Source organism: Lissotriton vulgaris, chromosome 5 (assembly GCF_964263255.1).
Source record: "Lissotriton vulgaris chromosome 5, aLisVul1.2, whole genome shotgun sequence".
Taxonomy (NCBI): domain Eukaryota; kingdom Metazoa; phylum Chordata; class Amphibia; order Caudata; family Salamandridae; genus Lissotriton; species Lissotriton vulgaris.
In genome coordinates this window covers 1,032,100,908-1,032,118,933 of record NC_141693.1, presented here as the reverse complement: position 1 = coordinate 1,032,118,933, position 18,026 = coordinate 1,032,100,908, and the positions used below count along the sequence as shown (strand labels likewise).

The following is an 18,026-nucleotide window of genomic DNA, read 5'->3' as shown; positions in this document are numbered from 1 at the left end:
CTGGTCTCTGGGGAGTCCGACAAGGTCTGGAACGGGTCCTGGAAGAATCCGTTCGGGACCTCGACCCCCGCCTCCTATGGCGACGCCGTGATCTAGTGGAGGATCTATGACGACTCCTTGATCTTCCTCTCCGTCCGGAGCGTGAACGTGACCTCCTCGGCCGAGGGCGGTCAATCGGGTCCACCGGAGCCGGTGACTTGGGCTTGGACGGAGCCTTTGGTTTTGGCGTACCCTTGGGAGGTGTAGGAAGAACAGGCAGCGAAGTCGACCTCGGTGGAACTGGAGGCGGCTTCACAGGCAACCCTGGTCCAGGATGCGGTGGAGGCAACGGAGGAGGAGTAGGATTCCTCGGGGGGAGGCCCCTCGGTAACGGAGGAGGGGGAGTCACCTCCCCCGACGGGGTATACACCTCGGAGTACACCGAGCTCGGTGAACCCCCACCTTTACCAGCCTGGGACGTTGTCGAACTTCCCACAGCGTCAGGCCTCGTTCCGCCTCTCTTTGACGTCGAGGAACGGCGACCATACGGCAAGCGCCGGCCTCCTGACGTTGAGCGCCTCTTCTTCAGCGACGAACGCTTTCGCCTCGACTGCGATCTTCCTTGCCTTGACGGCGACCTTCTGTGCCTTGACGGCGATCGTCGGCGCCTCTACGGCGTTTGACGACGACGCCTCGACGGCGTCCTCCGGCGCCTCGACGGCGACCGTTTGCGCCTCGACGGCGATCTTCCATGCCTCGACGGTGATCTGGATTTCGACAGCGACCTGGGCTTCGACGTCGACCCGTGCTTCGACGGCGACCCGTGCCATGACGGTGACCTCGACGACGAGGACTCCCTCAACGTCCGGTGTCGCCACGACGGCGAGCGCCGACGCCGGGTTTGTCGACGTCGAAAGCTGGACGCCGACGAGGAAGACGAAGAAGCAGTCACCGGGGACTTCGGAGGTCTAAGAACATCCCTCGACGCCGAGCGTCGACGTCGTTTAGTCTCCGACGACGTGGAGCAGATCGCAGTCATCCCTCTCGACGCCTTAGTGGGCGCAATGGACCCAGGCTGAGAATGGTGGCGTTTGCTGGCCTTCCTCCCCCTGGGGAGCCCCCCCAGAGGCCTCAGCATGGGCAGAAGAAGCCCCTCTAGACCCACCTTGTGCCTTCAATCTTCTTTCCTCGAGGCCCTGAAGTCTGATCTTCTTCCTGTCCTTCAGGGTCCTGCCAGAGAAGCCCTGACATATCACACACTCCTCATGGATATGTGAAGAGGGAAGGCAGAGGATACAGACCTCATGGGGATCCGATTTGGCCTTCTTCCTGGAGCACTCCGGGCATTTATCGAATAAAGCAGGCATATTCCACAAAAAAATAGAGTGCAAGAACCAAGGAGAAAGGCACCAAAGTACAATAAAGCACTTAACTTGAGAAAAAGCAGTGAAAAATCACTAAAAACCCTTAAAAAGGGAGAGCTCAATGCTCCAGGGTCCTGCTTGCAGGAGCCGGAAAAAAGAACTGAAAGTAAAAAGGGACCTGCAGTGCATTCTGGGATACTGTGAAGTTCTGGAAAGTTCTCTTAAAGGCACAGTATCCTGTTTTGAGCCACATAATGGCAGCCTATGGGGCTTGTCTGTCCATGTCTTCCTCTCTATCATTCCAGAGGATTTTTGCTGAAGGGAAGGGAAATCTGGACAGGCTTTGCTGTTTGTGGATTTTTGGTGGAATTTCTAGTTGAAGTACTGGACAGTGTAGCCTGTTTATAGGCTGCATTACATGTCTTTAAAATCTCTCTTAAGTGTCTGTGCAGTTCTGCATTTTTTTTCGACACACTTAAGAGATTATTTTTGATTGCTCCGGGGTCCACGCACATGAGCGGGACTATTCACTAGATTATGACTATTACAGAGATCCCCTACTACAGAATCTCTGTTTTCCCGGCATTTAATTGGAGATAGTTGGTACACATCCACTGAGATATTCCTAGCATGCCGGCAGAGAAGTTGGTTTGGGCTGTTGTGGAGGACTTGTCAAAGGAGAAGGTAAGCTGGGTGTCATTCGCGTAGAATATTGGTACATATCCATATGCCCTCATGAGATTGACCAAGGGAGCTATATAGATATTGAATAAGGTAGGGCATAGGCAGGATCCCTGCGGAACTCCCTTGGTCAACTTCTTGGGCTTAGACCTGTAAGGTCCCAGATTAACTGTCTGGGAACAGTCAGAAAGGAAGCTATTCATCCACCGCAAGGCCTCTCCTTTTATCCGAGATTCCTCTAATCTCCTGAGCAGAATTTGGTGGTCGACCGTGTCGAACACCGCTGAGAGATCTAATAGTACCAGTAGAGTGGATTGTCCTCTATCTACTGCTAGCCTGATGTTGTCAGAGACTGCCACTAGGGCTATCTCCGTCCTGTGTTTTGGCCTAAAGCCTGATTGTGACACATCCAGACAGTCTGACGCTTCAACATGGGCTGCTAAATGCTTGTTGGTATGCTTTTCCAGAATTTTTTTCAGGAGCAGTAGGAGGGATATAGGTCATAGATTTGACAGATCTTTTAAAGAAGCCTTGGTATTTTTGCGTAGTGGGATGACCTGTGCTGCCTTCCATTCAGATGGTAAATTACCTTCCCTTAATGACGCATTCAGGAGAGAGCAGATTGGAGCAGACAGTTGTTTTGCTAGGCTCGCCAATACTTTGGCTGGTACAACATCTAAAGAGGAACCTGATTTAACAGTGTGTAGTAAGGTTTCTACCTCTTCAGAGGTCAGGGGAGGAAAACTCATCAGAAGTGTCCCCCCTTATATCAGGATAGTGGTCGGATATTGTAGTAGGTCTTGTGTTACCAGCTGTAGCGATCTTGTTATAGATAACGCCAATTTTCTGCTCAAAGTATTCCCCAATAGTGTCACATAAGGCTTGGGAGGGGGATTCTTCCAGATCACACGCTTTGGTGTTCGTGAAGGCTTTAAGAATATGGTATAGTGCTTTTGGGGCATTCCCTGCCTGGATAAGCTGCTGAGCAATGAACGTCTTCCGGGCTATTTTGATTTTTTTATGGTATTGGGCAAGGAGAGTCCTATATTTTTCTTTGTCTCTTGTATCGTGGGTCCGTCTCCACTGCCTTTCAAGATTTTTGCAATGTCCTTTCTCTATTCGTAATTCAGTAGTAAACCAAGCTACTTGGACTAGTCTTGGCATACCCATTGAGGTTTTCAGAGGTGCAAGTTGGTCGATAGAAGCTTTTTCTAAAGCATTAAAGCAAGCAAACCCCTCCTCTATCTTTTGGTGTTCCCCATCCCATGATGCTGGGAAGGTGGCTGTAAAAACTTCAGGGGTAATTTTGTGCCACTGTCTGAATAGAAATTTAGAGTTAGAGCCTGCCTTTTCCTGGCCTCTAGGTCCCTGAATCCTGAAATCAATGAGTGCATGGTCTGACCAGCTAACTGGTCGAGAATGTTCACAGGTAATATGGGATGAATTGGTAAGGACAATATGCAAAGTGTGGCCAGCAAAATGGGTAGGATCATCATTAATCTTGGTTATATCCAATGCTGCGAGGTCAGCAAGGAAGCCACTACTTCCACATTCTCTGCGCATTCACTGTGCACATTAAAGTCTCCGAGCAGGAGAACATTTTTAGTAGATATAGCATGAGGTACTATGAGTTCCACCAGTTGAATTGAAAAATCCGCGATAGGACCTGGGGGACGATAGACAAAAGCTCCCTTCCAGCTCAGCTGAGAAGTGAGATCTAACCCGAAAACTAGGATTTACATTTATTTGTTGATTCATTGCTCCAGGATGGTAACTGTGGCCCAGTCTCTATAGACAATTGCTATCCCTCCTCCCACTTTGTGTTGTCTGTCAAGCCTTTGAATCTTATAGCCTTCAGGGAGTGCCATAGAAATTGCAGGGGTGGAGCTAGGTTTTAACCAGGTCTCGGTCAGGAAACCTAAATCTTGTTTCTCGGAGTCAAGCAAATCCCATATTTCTATTGCATGTTTCAGCAATGAGCTAATATTGCTGAGAAAGCCTTTCCACTCTTGTGTGGGAGATGCACTGTTTTTTAGACTTCCTTCCTGTCTCCTTAGGGGCACAGGTGCTCTTAATAGATATAGCAGCATGACCCATCTTAGATTATTCAGGGTCAATGTCCATGCTCTTTAATCTGCATGTTCTGCAAGTAAAAGGGCCCTCCACATAGCTAGGATCCGCCCCCCCCCCACGTCTGTGTAGGTTGTACCCAGGTTGTAAATGCCCTCTTAGCATTAGTAGGTCACTCCTAGTGTAGACTATTTTAGTACTTGCATCAGGAGCTGGGATAAAAAGGGCAGGGTTCCTGGTGACGGAAGGGCGCTGACAGGTTCAGACGGGCTCGCCTTTGGCGCGTCCGCTGCGCGCGTCCGCTGCGCGCATCCACTGCGCGTCGGAGTGAGCATCCGGTTTAATAGCAGGAGCTAGTTGTTAATATCAGTCGATGCCTTAATGGTTAAGACTGATCAAATCAGGTTCTTGTGAAAGGCACAATGAAAAATATCAGTAATTAAGTATTCCTGAGGCCTACGGTCAACAAAGGTCCCCCCCACCTTCCCACCCTTCAAATTATTAACGGGCATCAGAAAGGACAACACGCAAACAATTCCTTGCTCACAGAATCAAACGTTTCTAAGGACCTGGATCCTTATTCAAGTCATCTATTAATTTATCAGTCTAAGTTTTAACATAGGATAATCACTAGGCATTAATCCATGGAGGGTCACTGGACAGGCTGAGAAGGTATGGCGGAGGCCAATACAAGAACACTGGTATATAACAGTACAGGTAAGGGCAAGGTGTTCATCCTTTTTTATCCATTGTTCGTAAAGATCCTCACAATCCTTATGTTTACTAAAGTAATCCACCTTATGGGGTGAGTTAAAGCTCCTTAACTGGTGCACACTTGCCTGATGAGCATAGGCCTGCTTAGGAAGAAAACATACTGGAAAAGGGTTAAGTACAAGTCTACTCCATTTGTGCTGGTCTGTTCAGATATCTGTTGGGGTTCTCTGTTAAAAAAAAGAAAAACGTTCCCAAAATGTTAAAGGAATTTGTTGAACAGTGTATAGTCTCTCTTATTTGTTTGCATCTGCTCAATTGGGTTGACTTCACTTAGCAAGTGGTTTTGGTGTTTAGAAGGATTTTAAAATGTGTGACAGCGCCTAACGTTTGTAGGTTGATCCACCTGAAGGACCGACCATCTAGCAGCTGAAAGTGTATAGGGACTGCCTGTGCCAAAGGAACAGGGCAACCCCTCAGGAGCTTCTCCCCTTTTAACACCATCATAGGCTAAGGGACTGGTGTCAGTCCACAGTCACCTGATCAGGGCTTCTTCTCCCCTCTCACTGAAGCAGGCCTCAAGTTAAGGTCACATGAACCCCAGGGTTAGGGTTTCCATTGGCCACACGATACAAGAGTATTATGGCTAGTTCTCTCAGTGGTTAGGGTTTTCATTGGTCCTAGGGCTTAGGGTTCCCATTGGTCCTGGCCACATGACCAGTAGGGGTTTGCCTGCTATTTAAAGGGGAATTTTAGGAGAGCATGCTAAAGGATAACAGTCTAAGAGTGCTGACTGTTTCAGCCTGGTAGGGGGTAAATTATAATACTCTTTTCCAGTCACATAACCAGTAAACGCCTTCAATAAACTATAAAACGTCATTCTAGATTTCTATTCATCCCAATTTGAAACAAACATGTATGCATAATCACACCATTCCTATCTCCCTATCATTTTCCCTACTCTTTCATCCACCTCCACACATCCATACTCACTCTTCTCCCCCTCTATTGCAGCTAACTGATCTCTACGGGCCACACCACTTCCTTTCTCAGCACTTACAACTCACTACTACAATACTACCATTCTCCCTCCCAATTCTACTCCCCATTACTCCCACCACCTATCCTTACTTAGATCATCTCTTATTTCTTCTCCCACCCCACAGCATGCTAAACCAGTCTCTAAAATATCACTCTTCCTCACAACCTTAACTATCCTCATGTGCTGCCACACAAAACTTCCTTCTGAACTCTGCCAATTTCTCCGACCAGTTACCATCCACATTCCCTAAAACAAACCTGCACTCCAATACTCTCACCTCAATTCGATCTTATTCAGTTAGTAAAAAACATTTCGAGATTTTTTTACTAACTGAATAAGATCGAATTGTGTATCCCTGGTTCTGTCCTTTAAGAACTCTAGAAGCAATTTAGTTTCTATCAAAATACAAGCAAAAGGTATAAATAAATGTACCAGACCAGATTCAATGAATTCGTTTATTTGGTCTTTGTGCTAAATCATACTATATGTAGTGTGAGAAGGGGGCATCTTCTGTGTATGTTCATTGTTTAAATGGTCCAGCCCTCCCTCAGCCCCATAGGACCTAACTCCTTTTTTGCACAATTATCTGTGTAGCATAAAAAACAAGCAAATTCCGGGCCATCTTAGGAAGGTTTGAGAAAACAGCCCTAACAGCACCATCAAGATAAACAAATGTAGATTATAAAGAGAAGAGCAACTACAACACACACCTGTAGCACCACTCTAGCACAAACCTTTTATCTTGAAGTCTGCTTCTATTCACCCCTCCTGCTATCCAGTTGTTTGCATACAAATGACTTCGCCAACTAGTCTGGGGCACACGGATGCACATTTTTACCATAAATGTAACATTGGAGATGTGTTCAACCATATTTGCAAAACAGGTCAATGAACACATATATGCTCTTCTGTACACGCAGTAAGACAGTCACACACACATTAATTCACGGTTAGTTAAGACACACACAAAGTGCCTTCATCATTGGATGGTGGACAAACACATACAAGAATATATGCTGTGCCCCAGTCAATGGAGGCACAGGTGTTTATATTTTGCACTCTTATCAAAGACAGACATTAGCAATCAGTGCGTCATTGTCATCAATATTACATTAGTTTGAAGTGCATCCCAATTCCTTACACTATAATCATCAAGAAAACATTATATAACCATACATTAAGTAATTAACACATACACAGACTTGTAATAAATAACCACACATTTTGTGTTCTGGTCAATATATCATATGCACACATTTTCATGGCCAAAGATTAGTGGCCGCAGAAAGGGAGACCATGTCTCGACCCACAGTCAAGTGTTACACTGACTTTTAGTCACTAGCTAAATAAAATTTCAGACCTTATGCCTGGCCCATAAATATATCCAGACAAATGCCTCCTACTGACTAAATGTCAATCTACCCACCAGTAAAAGCTCTGAGATCATCCAACCTTTGATTCCAAGAAACACACATGATGCTCAACAGAAGGAAATGACTCCTATCACATTCAACAACCTAACACAGGAATTACATTTTTGGGGAAATTATATAACTCTGATTCAAATCCTAAAGCCATATCTATAATCCAAGGTAGAATAGTTTCAGTATGTGTTGAGAAGAGATCAGCGTCAAGAGGCGGTTCAACTAGTTAGTAATACTCCATCTATCTTTCTCTCTCTCTCTCTCTCTCTCTCTCTCTCTCTCTCAACACACCTTCATATCCCTCAACTCTCAAAACAAAATAACCTTAAACTTAAAACTAGGTCTGTCAAGGCTTGTTTTTAGTGTAAGATGTTGTTTTCCCTTTGTTTTCAAGGAAGATGATAAAATGTTGGGGACTCTAAGCAAAGAGCTTATTGGTTTTGTATCTGTACTCTTTTACATCAACCTGTATTTACCACACACACCGATAATGTGGAATTATTTCTATTAATTTCAGAATTGTGTATTATTTAAGCGCAATATTAAAAACCAGGACAGTGCATTTCTCTTATGATTATCCTTTGCTTTAGGCATTCCTCTTATGATTATCCTTTGCTTTAGGCATTCACTATTGATCATCAGAACCAGCTTCACATAGTGTTATCAAAATAGTGATTTGGAAGTAAAGCAACTTTGCTAAATTGAGACCATTAGTTTTATGTTCCTTCCAACAGCAGAGTAAATATACATTCACTTTTAACACAATAGTCCCCTCCAAGACTCAATGAAACAACAGTACAAATTCACCTTAGCTGTACGGTCCCTTGAGCCGCTCACAATGACGCCTCCCTGGCAGTCAATGCAATTCACATCCTGCTCATGCGCTGTGAACTGTAAACGGATGGTGCTGTGGATCTTATGAAGGGCAATCTTTCCATCTCTGTTGAAGATACCAGAGTCAAGCATCAGCAACCAATGCACCAACAACTACTGCATAAAATAAGAATTATATCATGGCTGTGGGAACTTGCATTTGTTAACGTGACGCTGAAAATTGGTCAGAGCAGCAGGTCAAAATATGTGCAAACAAAACTGCAGCAACGCCTTTTTACAGTATGAATATTGGGACACAGGTACGGCAGTAGAAAAAGGGGCACAACAATGCATCAGATGAGGACTACTGCACTATTTCACGATACCTCCAGTACCACCCATTTTTTCATTGAACTTCATGTACAGCAGGAGGAGGGTGGGAAAGCAGGGACTATCCTCATATATTGGCACAAGGTACTTTTCTCATACATGGACACATAGTACGCTGCTGATGTGCAGTTGTGTGTCCATTTCTGACAGGTGGGTTAAAACCAAGTCTAACACCCCTGTATTCCCTCCATCCCCCTCAATGAAAACGTAGTCACAGATGTGCTCATATTAACAAACTATTTGCACAGCATACTCGCTCATTGCTTTCCAATCTAGAACAAAGAAAATGATATTAGCCACTATCCAGCTTTCCAGGATAGAGTTGGGAGAATGGAACCAAGAACATGGTGCTGTTTAGCTGATAGAAGAGAAAACAGATAAAACATTATTGAGCTCCTAATAGTCAAACTTCCTGGCAAGATGATGTCAGTTCAGATGATGAGGCTCAAACTACAGACTGAGGACAATTAAGAAGGAATGGTGCTCAAAAACCTAGGCTTTAAGGGACTTAAATCTGGAATGATAGTCATCATGTCTGACATCTCCTGTTTCCTGATGGCAGCCTTGAAGATGAGACACTAATCCCCTTCAAAAGCAAAGTTAAACTGTTACCGCACTTGTGAATGAAACGACGTCTTGAACTCGGGGAGAACATTCCCACAGGTGAACTCTAAGAACTGTAGCTATGTTAACCCGGGGAAATGTCCTGGGGTCTAGATTAGATAAAGAGAAGTACATAACCCATTAATTGTATCGCTTAAGATACTGAGTAGAGGGGACGGTCATGGTGCAATAGTTTCTGAATGTTTATGGTGCTTTCACCTTCCTCGCATAGAATCCACTAAATAATAAATTATTAATAAGAAACTTTTTTTGCATGGAGGCTCACATCAGTGGGCAGACGTAAAACCACAATGGTGGGTTCCATACATTCGGGCTGTGTCTTATTTTCATGGGCTTGTGCTCTTCCCTTCATAAGGTGGAAAGCATCACAGTAACCTTCTTTGCCAATTTTGGTGCAAATCCATCTATGGGGTCCAATGTTACAGACAAATTAAAAAATTCTTCCTTTTCAATGTAAAGTGCACAAGTGTGTTGGATACATGCTCAAGCAGTTGTCAAAGTTACCAAGCTATGCTTACCCTCCTCCACTGATGATATGAGAGTTGGCAATAACAAATCGGCACACGTCTTCTCTGTGACCTGAAAACACCGATAAGGGCCGGCGGTGAAAGCCATTACTATCAGCACGTAGCTGGTAAGACCGGATATCTTCGGCCTGAGAAAGGTATAGTACGTCATCATCTAACTGGATCCAGGGCATCAAACTAAGAAGATGGGAAAAAAAATTACAAACCGATTAAAAAAATTACAAATTGACACCACCAACAATGCGACCACAGAGCTTCTCCCTTGATAAAATGCCCTATTTAAATAAATCCCATCACAAAAAATCTCATTTGTTGAACTAAGTTTAACATTTGGCGTGCTTTGCCATCTATGTGCAAATCACATGTTCACCAATGTTGAATGCAACGTGACACATCCATCTTCTGTCCTGTATACCACAACTGTGTTTTGTCTACAAGGAGGGAGGGGGCTGAGCAAATGTCAATCAAAGCAAGAGGCCATCAGCAGACAAGACAGATTAGCTCAGCAGGGCAGGGCCACTAGAGAACAAGATGCACAAGTATAAAAGGGCAGTACATTTATTGTAACATTTATCAAGTCAATTATTCTGGAAACTTGAAATGTTCAACACAAAAAAGTAAATATTTCATAAATATTCCGATTGACTCGTTTCATGGTGCCCTGTCGCTTTCAAAAACAAGGCCTGGTCTGTGGGGTGGTTCACCTAAATAACTTGGTTTGGTCGATATTTTCAAAGCTTGTCCTTGCACAATGGCGTGAATCACAGAAACTTTAGAGGCCTCCGTACAAGCACAGGACAGTTTCCACCAGTCAGAAGGCTTGTCGTCGCTTAAAAGGGTCTCCCCTGCTGTACCCTCGGCAGCTGTGAATCATCTGAACTCGGAAATTTTAGTTCTGCTTAATTGGAAGGCTCGAGTTTGCACATTAAACCATCTGGGTCGGTATTTACATATTCAGCACTGGCTGCAAAACATATGAAAAGGGTAAATGCAATGCAGCATCTACCAAAATCTGCGCAAGCAACAATACCTACCACTTGATTTACACATTGTGTAGGCTAGAACATTTTACAGTGTAGTTGCAAGTGCGCAGAAATCATGAAGGCACCTGCGCCCTTGTAACAAACCAATAATTTGGGGACTTTTGTTAAATCAAGCACTTCTAAATGAAATTAAGCGTGCAACTCATGAAGTGGTACAGGACAAAGTTATCACTATCTTTCCGACCATTAAATACAAATAAAACGTAGTATTACCACACCCGGTTATTGCTACAATGCAGCTGATTCAATTAGTAGACCTGTGGCTAAGTGGGCGACAGTCAAGTGTAATGTCTCGCAGTACAAAAGCTTCTAAACTGAGCAGGGAGGCCACAGCACACGTCTCTGCTCCACCGCCAACATCAAATGAAAACAAAAATAAAAAAAACAATGCACCGCAGGCCCAAGCACCGCAGTGTAAACATAAAAGTGAACAAAATTAAGAGTCAGTGCATTGTGAAGTAGGACAATAAAGTATAAACACAGGCAAAGTATTGTATACTAACAGAATTGTCACCCTAACATCGCACAAAATGAAATCAGGACGTGCTGCAGGCAGTATTTTCCTTTATGTTTCAAATCTAATTATTGAAAAATTTTAAAAGTCGATACTTGTAAAGCGAACAGCTGCCCCAGCAAAGGGGCGTCCCGGCGGTGTATACCGCTGGGGAGCCCATCCTGGCTTTCCCTGTGAGATGGTCCCTCCTGGGCATCTCCAAGGTGAAGACAAGGATCCCCGGCGCTGATGGGGCCATTAGTAGAGATTAAGCAAGCTATTGCCCAGAGTTGCTGAGTGGGACCCATGGTCGGAGTAGGCACCGAGGGGAGAATTATCGAGTCCGCTGACCATGGCGTAAGACCCTGCCGCGTCGGGAATCGAACCCTGGTCCCAGGCCGACCTCTGCTTCCGGGTATGCCGCCTCTAACCAGTGAACCTACACTTACCATCAACCACAGGCTGGTGCGAATGGAAGATGTGGTATGGAGGGCCAGGCGGGAGGGTAGGAAGATCAGGCTGTGTAGGTAATTCAGGGAGGAGGGAGAGAAACGAGATTAACCGGGGGTCAGGGGGCACATGAAAATCACCCACTGAGAGCTTCAAATAAATAGGATTATGTAAGTATCCCACTGGGTTACTTACTTACTTATGCCTACTACCCCTCCTGGGGTATAGGACATCAACCAGGACTCTCCAGCCATCTTGGCCCTGGGCATTTCTTTCAATATGACTCCAGGTGTAACCCATCTCCTTGCAGTCTGCCTGGAGGCCAGGTATTTCTTGGCCTTCCTCTTTTCCTTTTTCCTTGAAGGTTCCAGGTGAGGGCTTGCCAGGCTTGCTAAGGTTGTAACGTATTCAGCTCAAGCATCTTTTTATGATTTCTTCATGAGCAGGAAGTTGCAAAGTCTGCTGCCACAGATCGTTGTTGCTGATGGTGTTTGGCCAGCGGATTTGGAGGATTTTCCTCAGTCAGGTGTTGGTGAAGGTCTGGACTTTGTTGGTGATGGTCATTGTTCATCTCTAAGTTTCTGCTCCATACAGAAGGGCAGTTATTAAGTTGGTGGTAAAAAGCGTGATCTTGGTTTGCAGAGTTAGGTCATTGGAGCTCCAGATCTTTAGCTGACTGAAGGCAACCCCTGCTTTGCCTATTTTTGCCTTGACTTTGGTGTCTGCGCCTCCCTTCTTGCTATGACACTGCCCAGGTAGGTGATGATCTCAACATCTTCCAGTGCATCGCCTACAAGAGTGACTGCAGTTGTGCTGGCCTGGTTAGTCTTCAGGATCTTGGTTTTTCCACTGTGGATGTTGATGGCTAGGTTGCTGATGTGGCTTCTAAATTGTCGCTCTTCTCTTGCATCAGCAGATGGGTATGGGAGTGAAGGGCCAGGTCGACTGCAAAGTCCAGGTAGTTAAGCTGCGTTTAAGGTGTCCATTGGAACCCATCTCTTCTCTGTGCTGTGGATGTCTTCATGATCCAGTCTATGGCTGGCAAGCCGGGAAAAGGCGAGAGGAAACATCCCTGGTGGACTCTGGTCCGAACTTGGAAGGATTCCTTGAGTTATCCTCCATGAACTATCTTGCAGGTCATTCCTTTGTTAAAGTTTCTGATGATTCTTATCAGTTTATCTGGCACATCGTAGTGGTGGAGGAGTTTTCAAATGCATTCTCATAGTCAATGAACTTGACATAGAAAGTGGTGTTCCATTCTACTGACTGCTCGAAGATGTTATTTAGTGTTGCGATCTGTCTATGCAGGATCTATCTATACGGAAGGCAGCTATCTGGTCTTGCAACTGAGCTTTGACGTGTCCCTTCATTCTGTTCAGGATGACTCTTTGGAACACTTTGCCTGGAGTTGATGGAAGAGTTACCTATGTAGTTTGTGCAGTTACTCAGGTCACCTTTCTTGGGGATCTTGATCAAATATCCCTCCTTCCAGTCTGATGGCACCTTTTCCTCTTCGCAGATTCTTTCAAACAAGGGTTAGAGCATGTCTACTGATGTTTTAATGTATGCCTTCAGTGCTTCTGCAGGAATGTTGTCAGGTCCTGCTGCCATCTCATTTCTCACATGCTTGATGGCTTGCCGTATTTCTTCTTCTAACTCAGCCATGGTAGGGCCCAAACCCAGCTGCAAAAGGGGGAGGGTTATGCGTAGGGCAGGCTACCCCACTATGTAAAAAATCCCAGCAACAGAAACGTCATCATCCCACTAGGCTATTTGTGCCCAACTGTCAACTGGGCTACATTGGCTGTCACTGGGAAGACTGACATTTAAAACAAGCATTGGCATAGCCAATAGGTCTAGCTTTTGGAACCTTATAAGTATTTAATTATGCAGCACAATAGCCTTGGTGCAACAACATCAACTGTTGCATGGCTAAACACTTATAAGGTCCCAAAAGCGAGACCTATTGGCTATGCCAATGCTTGTTTCACAAGCCACCACTCCAACTTAAAAAAAGAATAAACTTGTAACAAAAAGCACAAAACGTGTGAGTTACAAATGGCTGGTAAAAATAAAAAAAATCACACCAGTTGCTAAAAAAATGCAAAATCATTTACCCCCGGCCCTTACTTGAAGGACAAGTCAAAGGCAATTTTGGATCTCCTTGAGTTAAAGAACATGTCTTTAATTCGGAGATCACAGGAAAAAAACCTCAAAATAGAGTATCTTTGTTTGGTAATAGTAGATCCCAGTTTTCCATTTTTACAAATTTTTACAGCCATATACAGACAGAAAACAGTGTGTTTCCTGTTATTTTAAAAACTGAAAAATAGGGGGGGCGTGGCCAAGATGGCGAATGAGTAAGACGTGCCTGCGAGCTCCTCCGGCGCCTCGAGCCCTTCATCGCCTTGTATAGCTGTCCTGGGGCGATCTCTGCTCCGGAATCGACTTTATTGGGGTTGCTGAGGTGCCCTGATTGCTTTTGAGCCTTTCCCCGTCGAGCTACGACCAAGAACGGCAGACTTAGCCGAGGTGACGAGGCGGCGACGCACGAGGTTGGTACGGCCTACACTGCATCACCCGGAGATCTTCGGCTGCTATTACCCGGAGGACCCTGGGCCACCGCGACCTGCGGAGAAGAACAATCGCAATACAGGACGCCCTGACTGGGACCGTCCCGAGCTTAATCTACCCCCCTGTGGATCATTTCGGCTAACGTCGTCTGGACGAGGTGGCGGGAGGCGCCGACCTGTCTGGCGGCTGCTGGACAGCGCAGAGGGACGAGAGGAGAAGCTGTGCTGATCCGACCCTACCCCATACAGCCCAGGGGCGATTCAACGAACATTGAGCGTGCACGGCGATCGCTGCCCCCTGATAGCTCCGGCCTCCCGGTGACGGCAGAGCGGGGGTCCCGGGGGGTGCGAGGGAGCGCGGCCTGATATCCCGGGACGCTCCTGGCAATCGCGGAGCGCGCGGGGGCTAGCCGCGGCTCCCCGTCATGACGACGAGGAACCGCATGAACAAGCCAGGGAAGGACGGTCCTGGGAAGGGTCCGTCTGCATCGCCCCCCGGTTCCAGCAAGTCACCCCCGAAGGAGGACGGGATGGCCCTGTCATGAAGGCCTTCTTGATCGAACTTTTTACGTCCATCAAGGACGACATCACGGAGCTGAAGTCACAGCTGGCCTCCGATCTGCGCGAGGTCCGCCGAGATGTGGATGGCATCGGAGAGCGGGTGGCGACCCTGGAGGACCACGATCTAGGCCTTGCTGGTGACGTCCACCAGTTACAGCAGGACATGCTCAGACTTCGGGAGCAAAATTTAGACCTTCAGGCCCACTGCGAGGATTTGGAAAGTCGATCCCGCCGTAATAACATTCGAATCCGAGTGGTGCCCTGGGAAGGAGAAGGTGGAAACTTGCGGGAGTATGTGGAGGCCCTTTTTCTGCAGATTCTAGCAGAGGCGGATCTCCTTCTCGGAGATCCGCATGGACAGAGTTCATCGAGTTGGGTTGCCACGTGGCGCGCGTTCACCGCCGCCGGACATTTTAGTTTGTGTCCACGACTTTCAATTGAAAGAGAGGATCCTACGAAAGGCCAGGGATACCAACAACTTCCAATTTCGGGGACACAACCCCCAGCTTTTTCAGGACTTGGCGGCCTCCACGTTACAGAAGCGGCGGGACTTCAGCCCGGTCACGGCTTTCCTGCGGGAGCACGGGGTGTCCTACTCCTGGGGCCACCCCTTTCGGCTCATCTTTAGATGGCAGAACAGACTGGTGCAAGTACGATCCCTGGCGGCTGCCAGGGAACTTCTGGGCATGGAGGAAGAGGCCGCGTCGGCTGGCGCCAGCGCTTCCCCAAGAAGACGACGCCGTTCCCGCTCCCCGGCATGGCACAGAGTGGGCCGCACTGGAATGGCGGAAGGCCCGAATCCATCGGCGAGCCAAAGTGAGAGGGGAGAGGCCCTTGCCTCAGTGGCTTTGGTGACTGACTCGAGCCGGATAGACAGCTCTTCGGCAGCCTAGGCTCCCCAAACATCGGCCTGTGGGGCCGGAGGGGCTCTACCACCTCAGGTACATTAAGGGACCTTGCTCCACTGGAGGGTTACCCCGACCCTGAACTCGAGGGGGGCATTACCTGGGTCTTCTACCCCCGACCCTTATGGTCATGTCCAGCTGCTTCTTCTTTTGGTCTATTTTTTTCTCTTTAAGGTTTTGGAGCTGTTTTCTTTGTATAGCGTCTTGGGGTTCCTTTGGGTTGGGGGGGTGTTGATTTGGAATGGGCTCAGTGGTGGTAGCGGTGGATCTGGTATGACTATGGGTGTATTTGGGCTGTTTATGGCACTACAGGGGGCACTATGTGGAGCGGGGTGGGGGAGGGGAATGTCTAAATGATGCCAGTCACAATAGGTTCATGGAATGTTAAAGGCCTTAATTCCCCCCAAAAGCATCAGAAGGTGTGGAAATACATTATAGATCATCATCTGGATGTGGTGGGACTGTAAGAGACCCATTTGGCTCGTAGGGACGAAACCAGGCTCAAGAATAGGCAATACCCACTGATTTACAGGTCTTCGGCCGCCACTAAGCACCGGGGGGTGGCACTCTTGTTCCGCTCTACACTACAATTCCAACCCATGGGTGTGCGTAGCGACAAGGAGGGTAGATGGCTGATGGTGAAGGGGATGCTCCTTGGCAAGCTCTGCACGTGGGTGGTTCTCTATGCGCCGAACACGGGCCAAAATGGGTTCCTTGAGGCTTTCTTGCGGGAGATGGGGGACTTTGGGGAGGGTGCTTTGGTGGTAATGGGGGATTTCAATTTGGTTTGGGACAAAGAACTTGATTGCTCGCACCAGCAGCGGACGGAGGCAGGCCTCTTTTCCTCCGAGTCGCGTGATGCTATGGAGAGCTTGGGTCTCATTGATAGCTGGCGCGCCCTCAACCCCCACACTAGAGACTATAAATTCTTCTCCCATGTTCACCACACGTATTCGCGTCTTGATCACATCTTTCTGAACCAGTTGTTACAGGGGGACCTGAGGGAAAGTAGGATATTCCCGCTCTCTGTATCGGATCATAGCCTCCTGGCAGTGTGGCTGACTTGGGCCCCGGGGCCGTCCCCCCACCGCAAATGGTACTTCCCTGTCTCTCTTACGCGAGATCAGGAGTCATGCACAAAACTCAGGGCGACCATTGGTGAATTCTTTGAGTTTAACAAGGAAGGGGACATTTCGGTTTTCACCCAATGGGACGCCTTTAAGGCGACGACACGGGGCACGTGCATTGCTTTGAACTCGGCCTTGAACAAACTTAGGCGTGAGGAAAGGGAGGCGCTGGAGGCGGAGCGGACGACACTTGAAACTGCGCACAAGCAGAATCCTTCTCGAAGGACGCTCCGTCTGCTTGCGGCAGTGCGGGGTAAACTCAGGGCCCACTATAATAACCGGGCAGAGTATACCCTCCTGCGCTTATGGCGTCTTTGTTACGCACAAGGCAATAAAGTAGGGAAACATCTGGCTCGACAGCTTCGCGATAAGCGCAAGAGACACTTCGGTTTTCACCCAATGGGACGCCTTTAAGGCGACAACACGGGGCACGTGCATTGCTTTGAACTCCGCCTTGAACAAACTTAGGCCTGAGGAAAGGGAGGCGCTGGAGGCGGAGCTGACGACACTTGAAACTGCGCACAAGCAGAATCCTTCTCGAAGGACGCTCCGTCCGCTTGCGGCAGTGCGGGGTAAACTCAGGGCCCACTATAATAACCGGGCAGAGTATACCCTCCTGCGCTTACGGCGTCTTTCTTACGCACAAGGCACTAAAGTAGGGAAACATCTGGCTCGACAGCTTCGCGATAAGCGCGAGAGAGAATACATAGCCTTGGAGCATTAAGACGCGGCCAAGGCGGAGCTCTTCGGCTAATTTTATGCCGCCCTGTACTCGGCGGATAGCCTGGTGCTGGAGGATCAGGAGGAGTACCTGAGGGCTCATCCGCTTCCGCAGGTTTCCAAGGAGTGGAATGATCTTTTGGAGGCCCCCTTTACTAGGGAGGAGGTGTTGGCCGCGATTAAGTCCCTTAAGCCACTTAAGGCGCCTGGCCCGGATGGCTTCACGGCACCCTTCTATCAGACCTTTGCCTCTGAGTTGGGCGACTTTTTGGTGACACTCTTTAACGGCATGAGGGAGGCGGGTCAGACTACGGGCTCCATGGCGGAGGCGATGATTTCGATTATCCCCAAAGCCGGGAAGGACCCCTCGAAGTGCGAGTCCTACCGGCCCATAGCTCTACTGAATGTAGATGCCAAATTATATTCCTCCATCTTGGCTGCACGGCTCCAGGACCTTATGCCTGCCCTCATTCATCCTGATCAGTCGGGATTCATAAAGGGTCGCCAGACCCACGACAACACCAGAAGG

The 18,026-nt window shown here is 47.6% G+C and overlaps 1 protein-coding gene across 1 annotated transcript in view; it reads right to left on the bottom strand.

Moving 5' to 3' along the window:
- The window catches only part of FBXW4 (F-box and WD repeat domain containing 4), an 880,740-nt gene that overhangs the window by 645,538 nt on the left and 217,176 nt on the right, over positions 1-18,026 (bottom strand). The window contains exons 3-4 of the mRNA XM_086922659.1: positions 9,617-9,802; positions 8,079-8,211 (exon numbers count right to left, since the gene is read on the bottom strand). Coding sequence (XP_086778785.1) covers positions 8,079-8,211; positions 9,617-9,802 — 319 coding nt within the window. The remainder of the gene's footprint in view (positions 1-8,078; positions 8,212-9,616; positions 9,803-18,026) is intronic.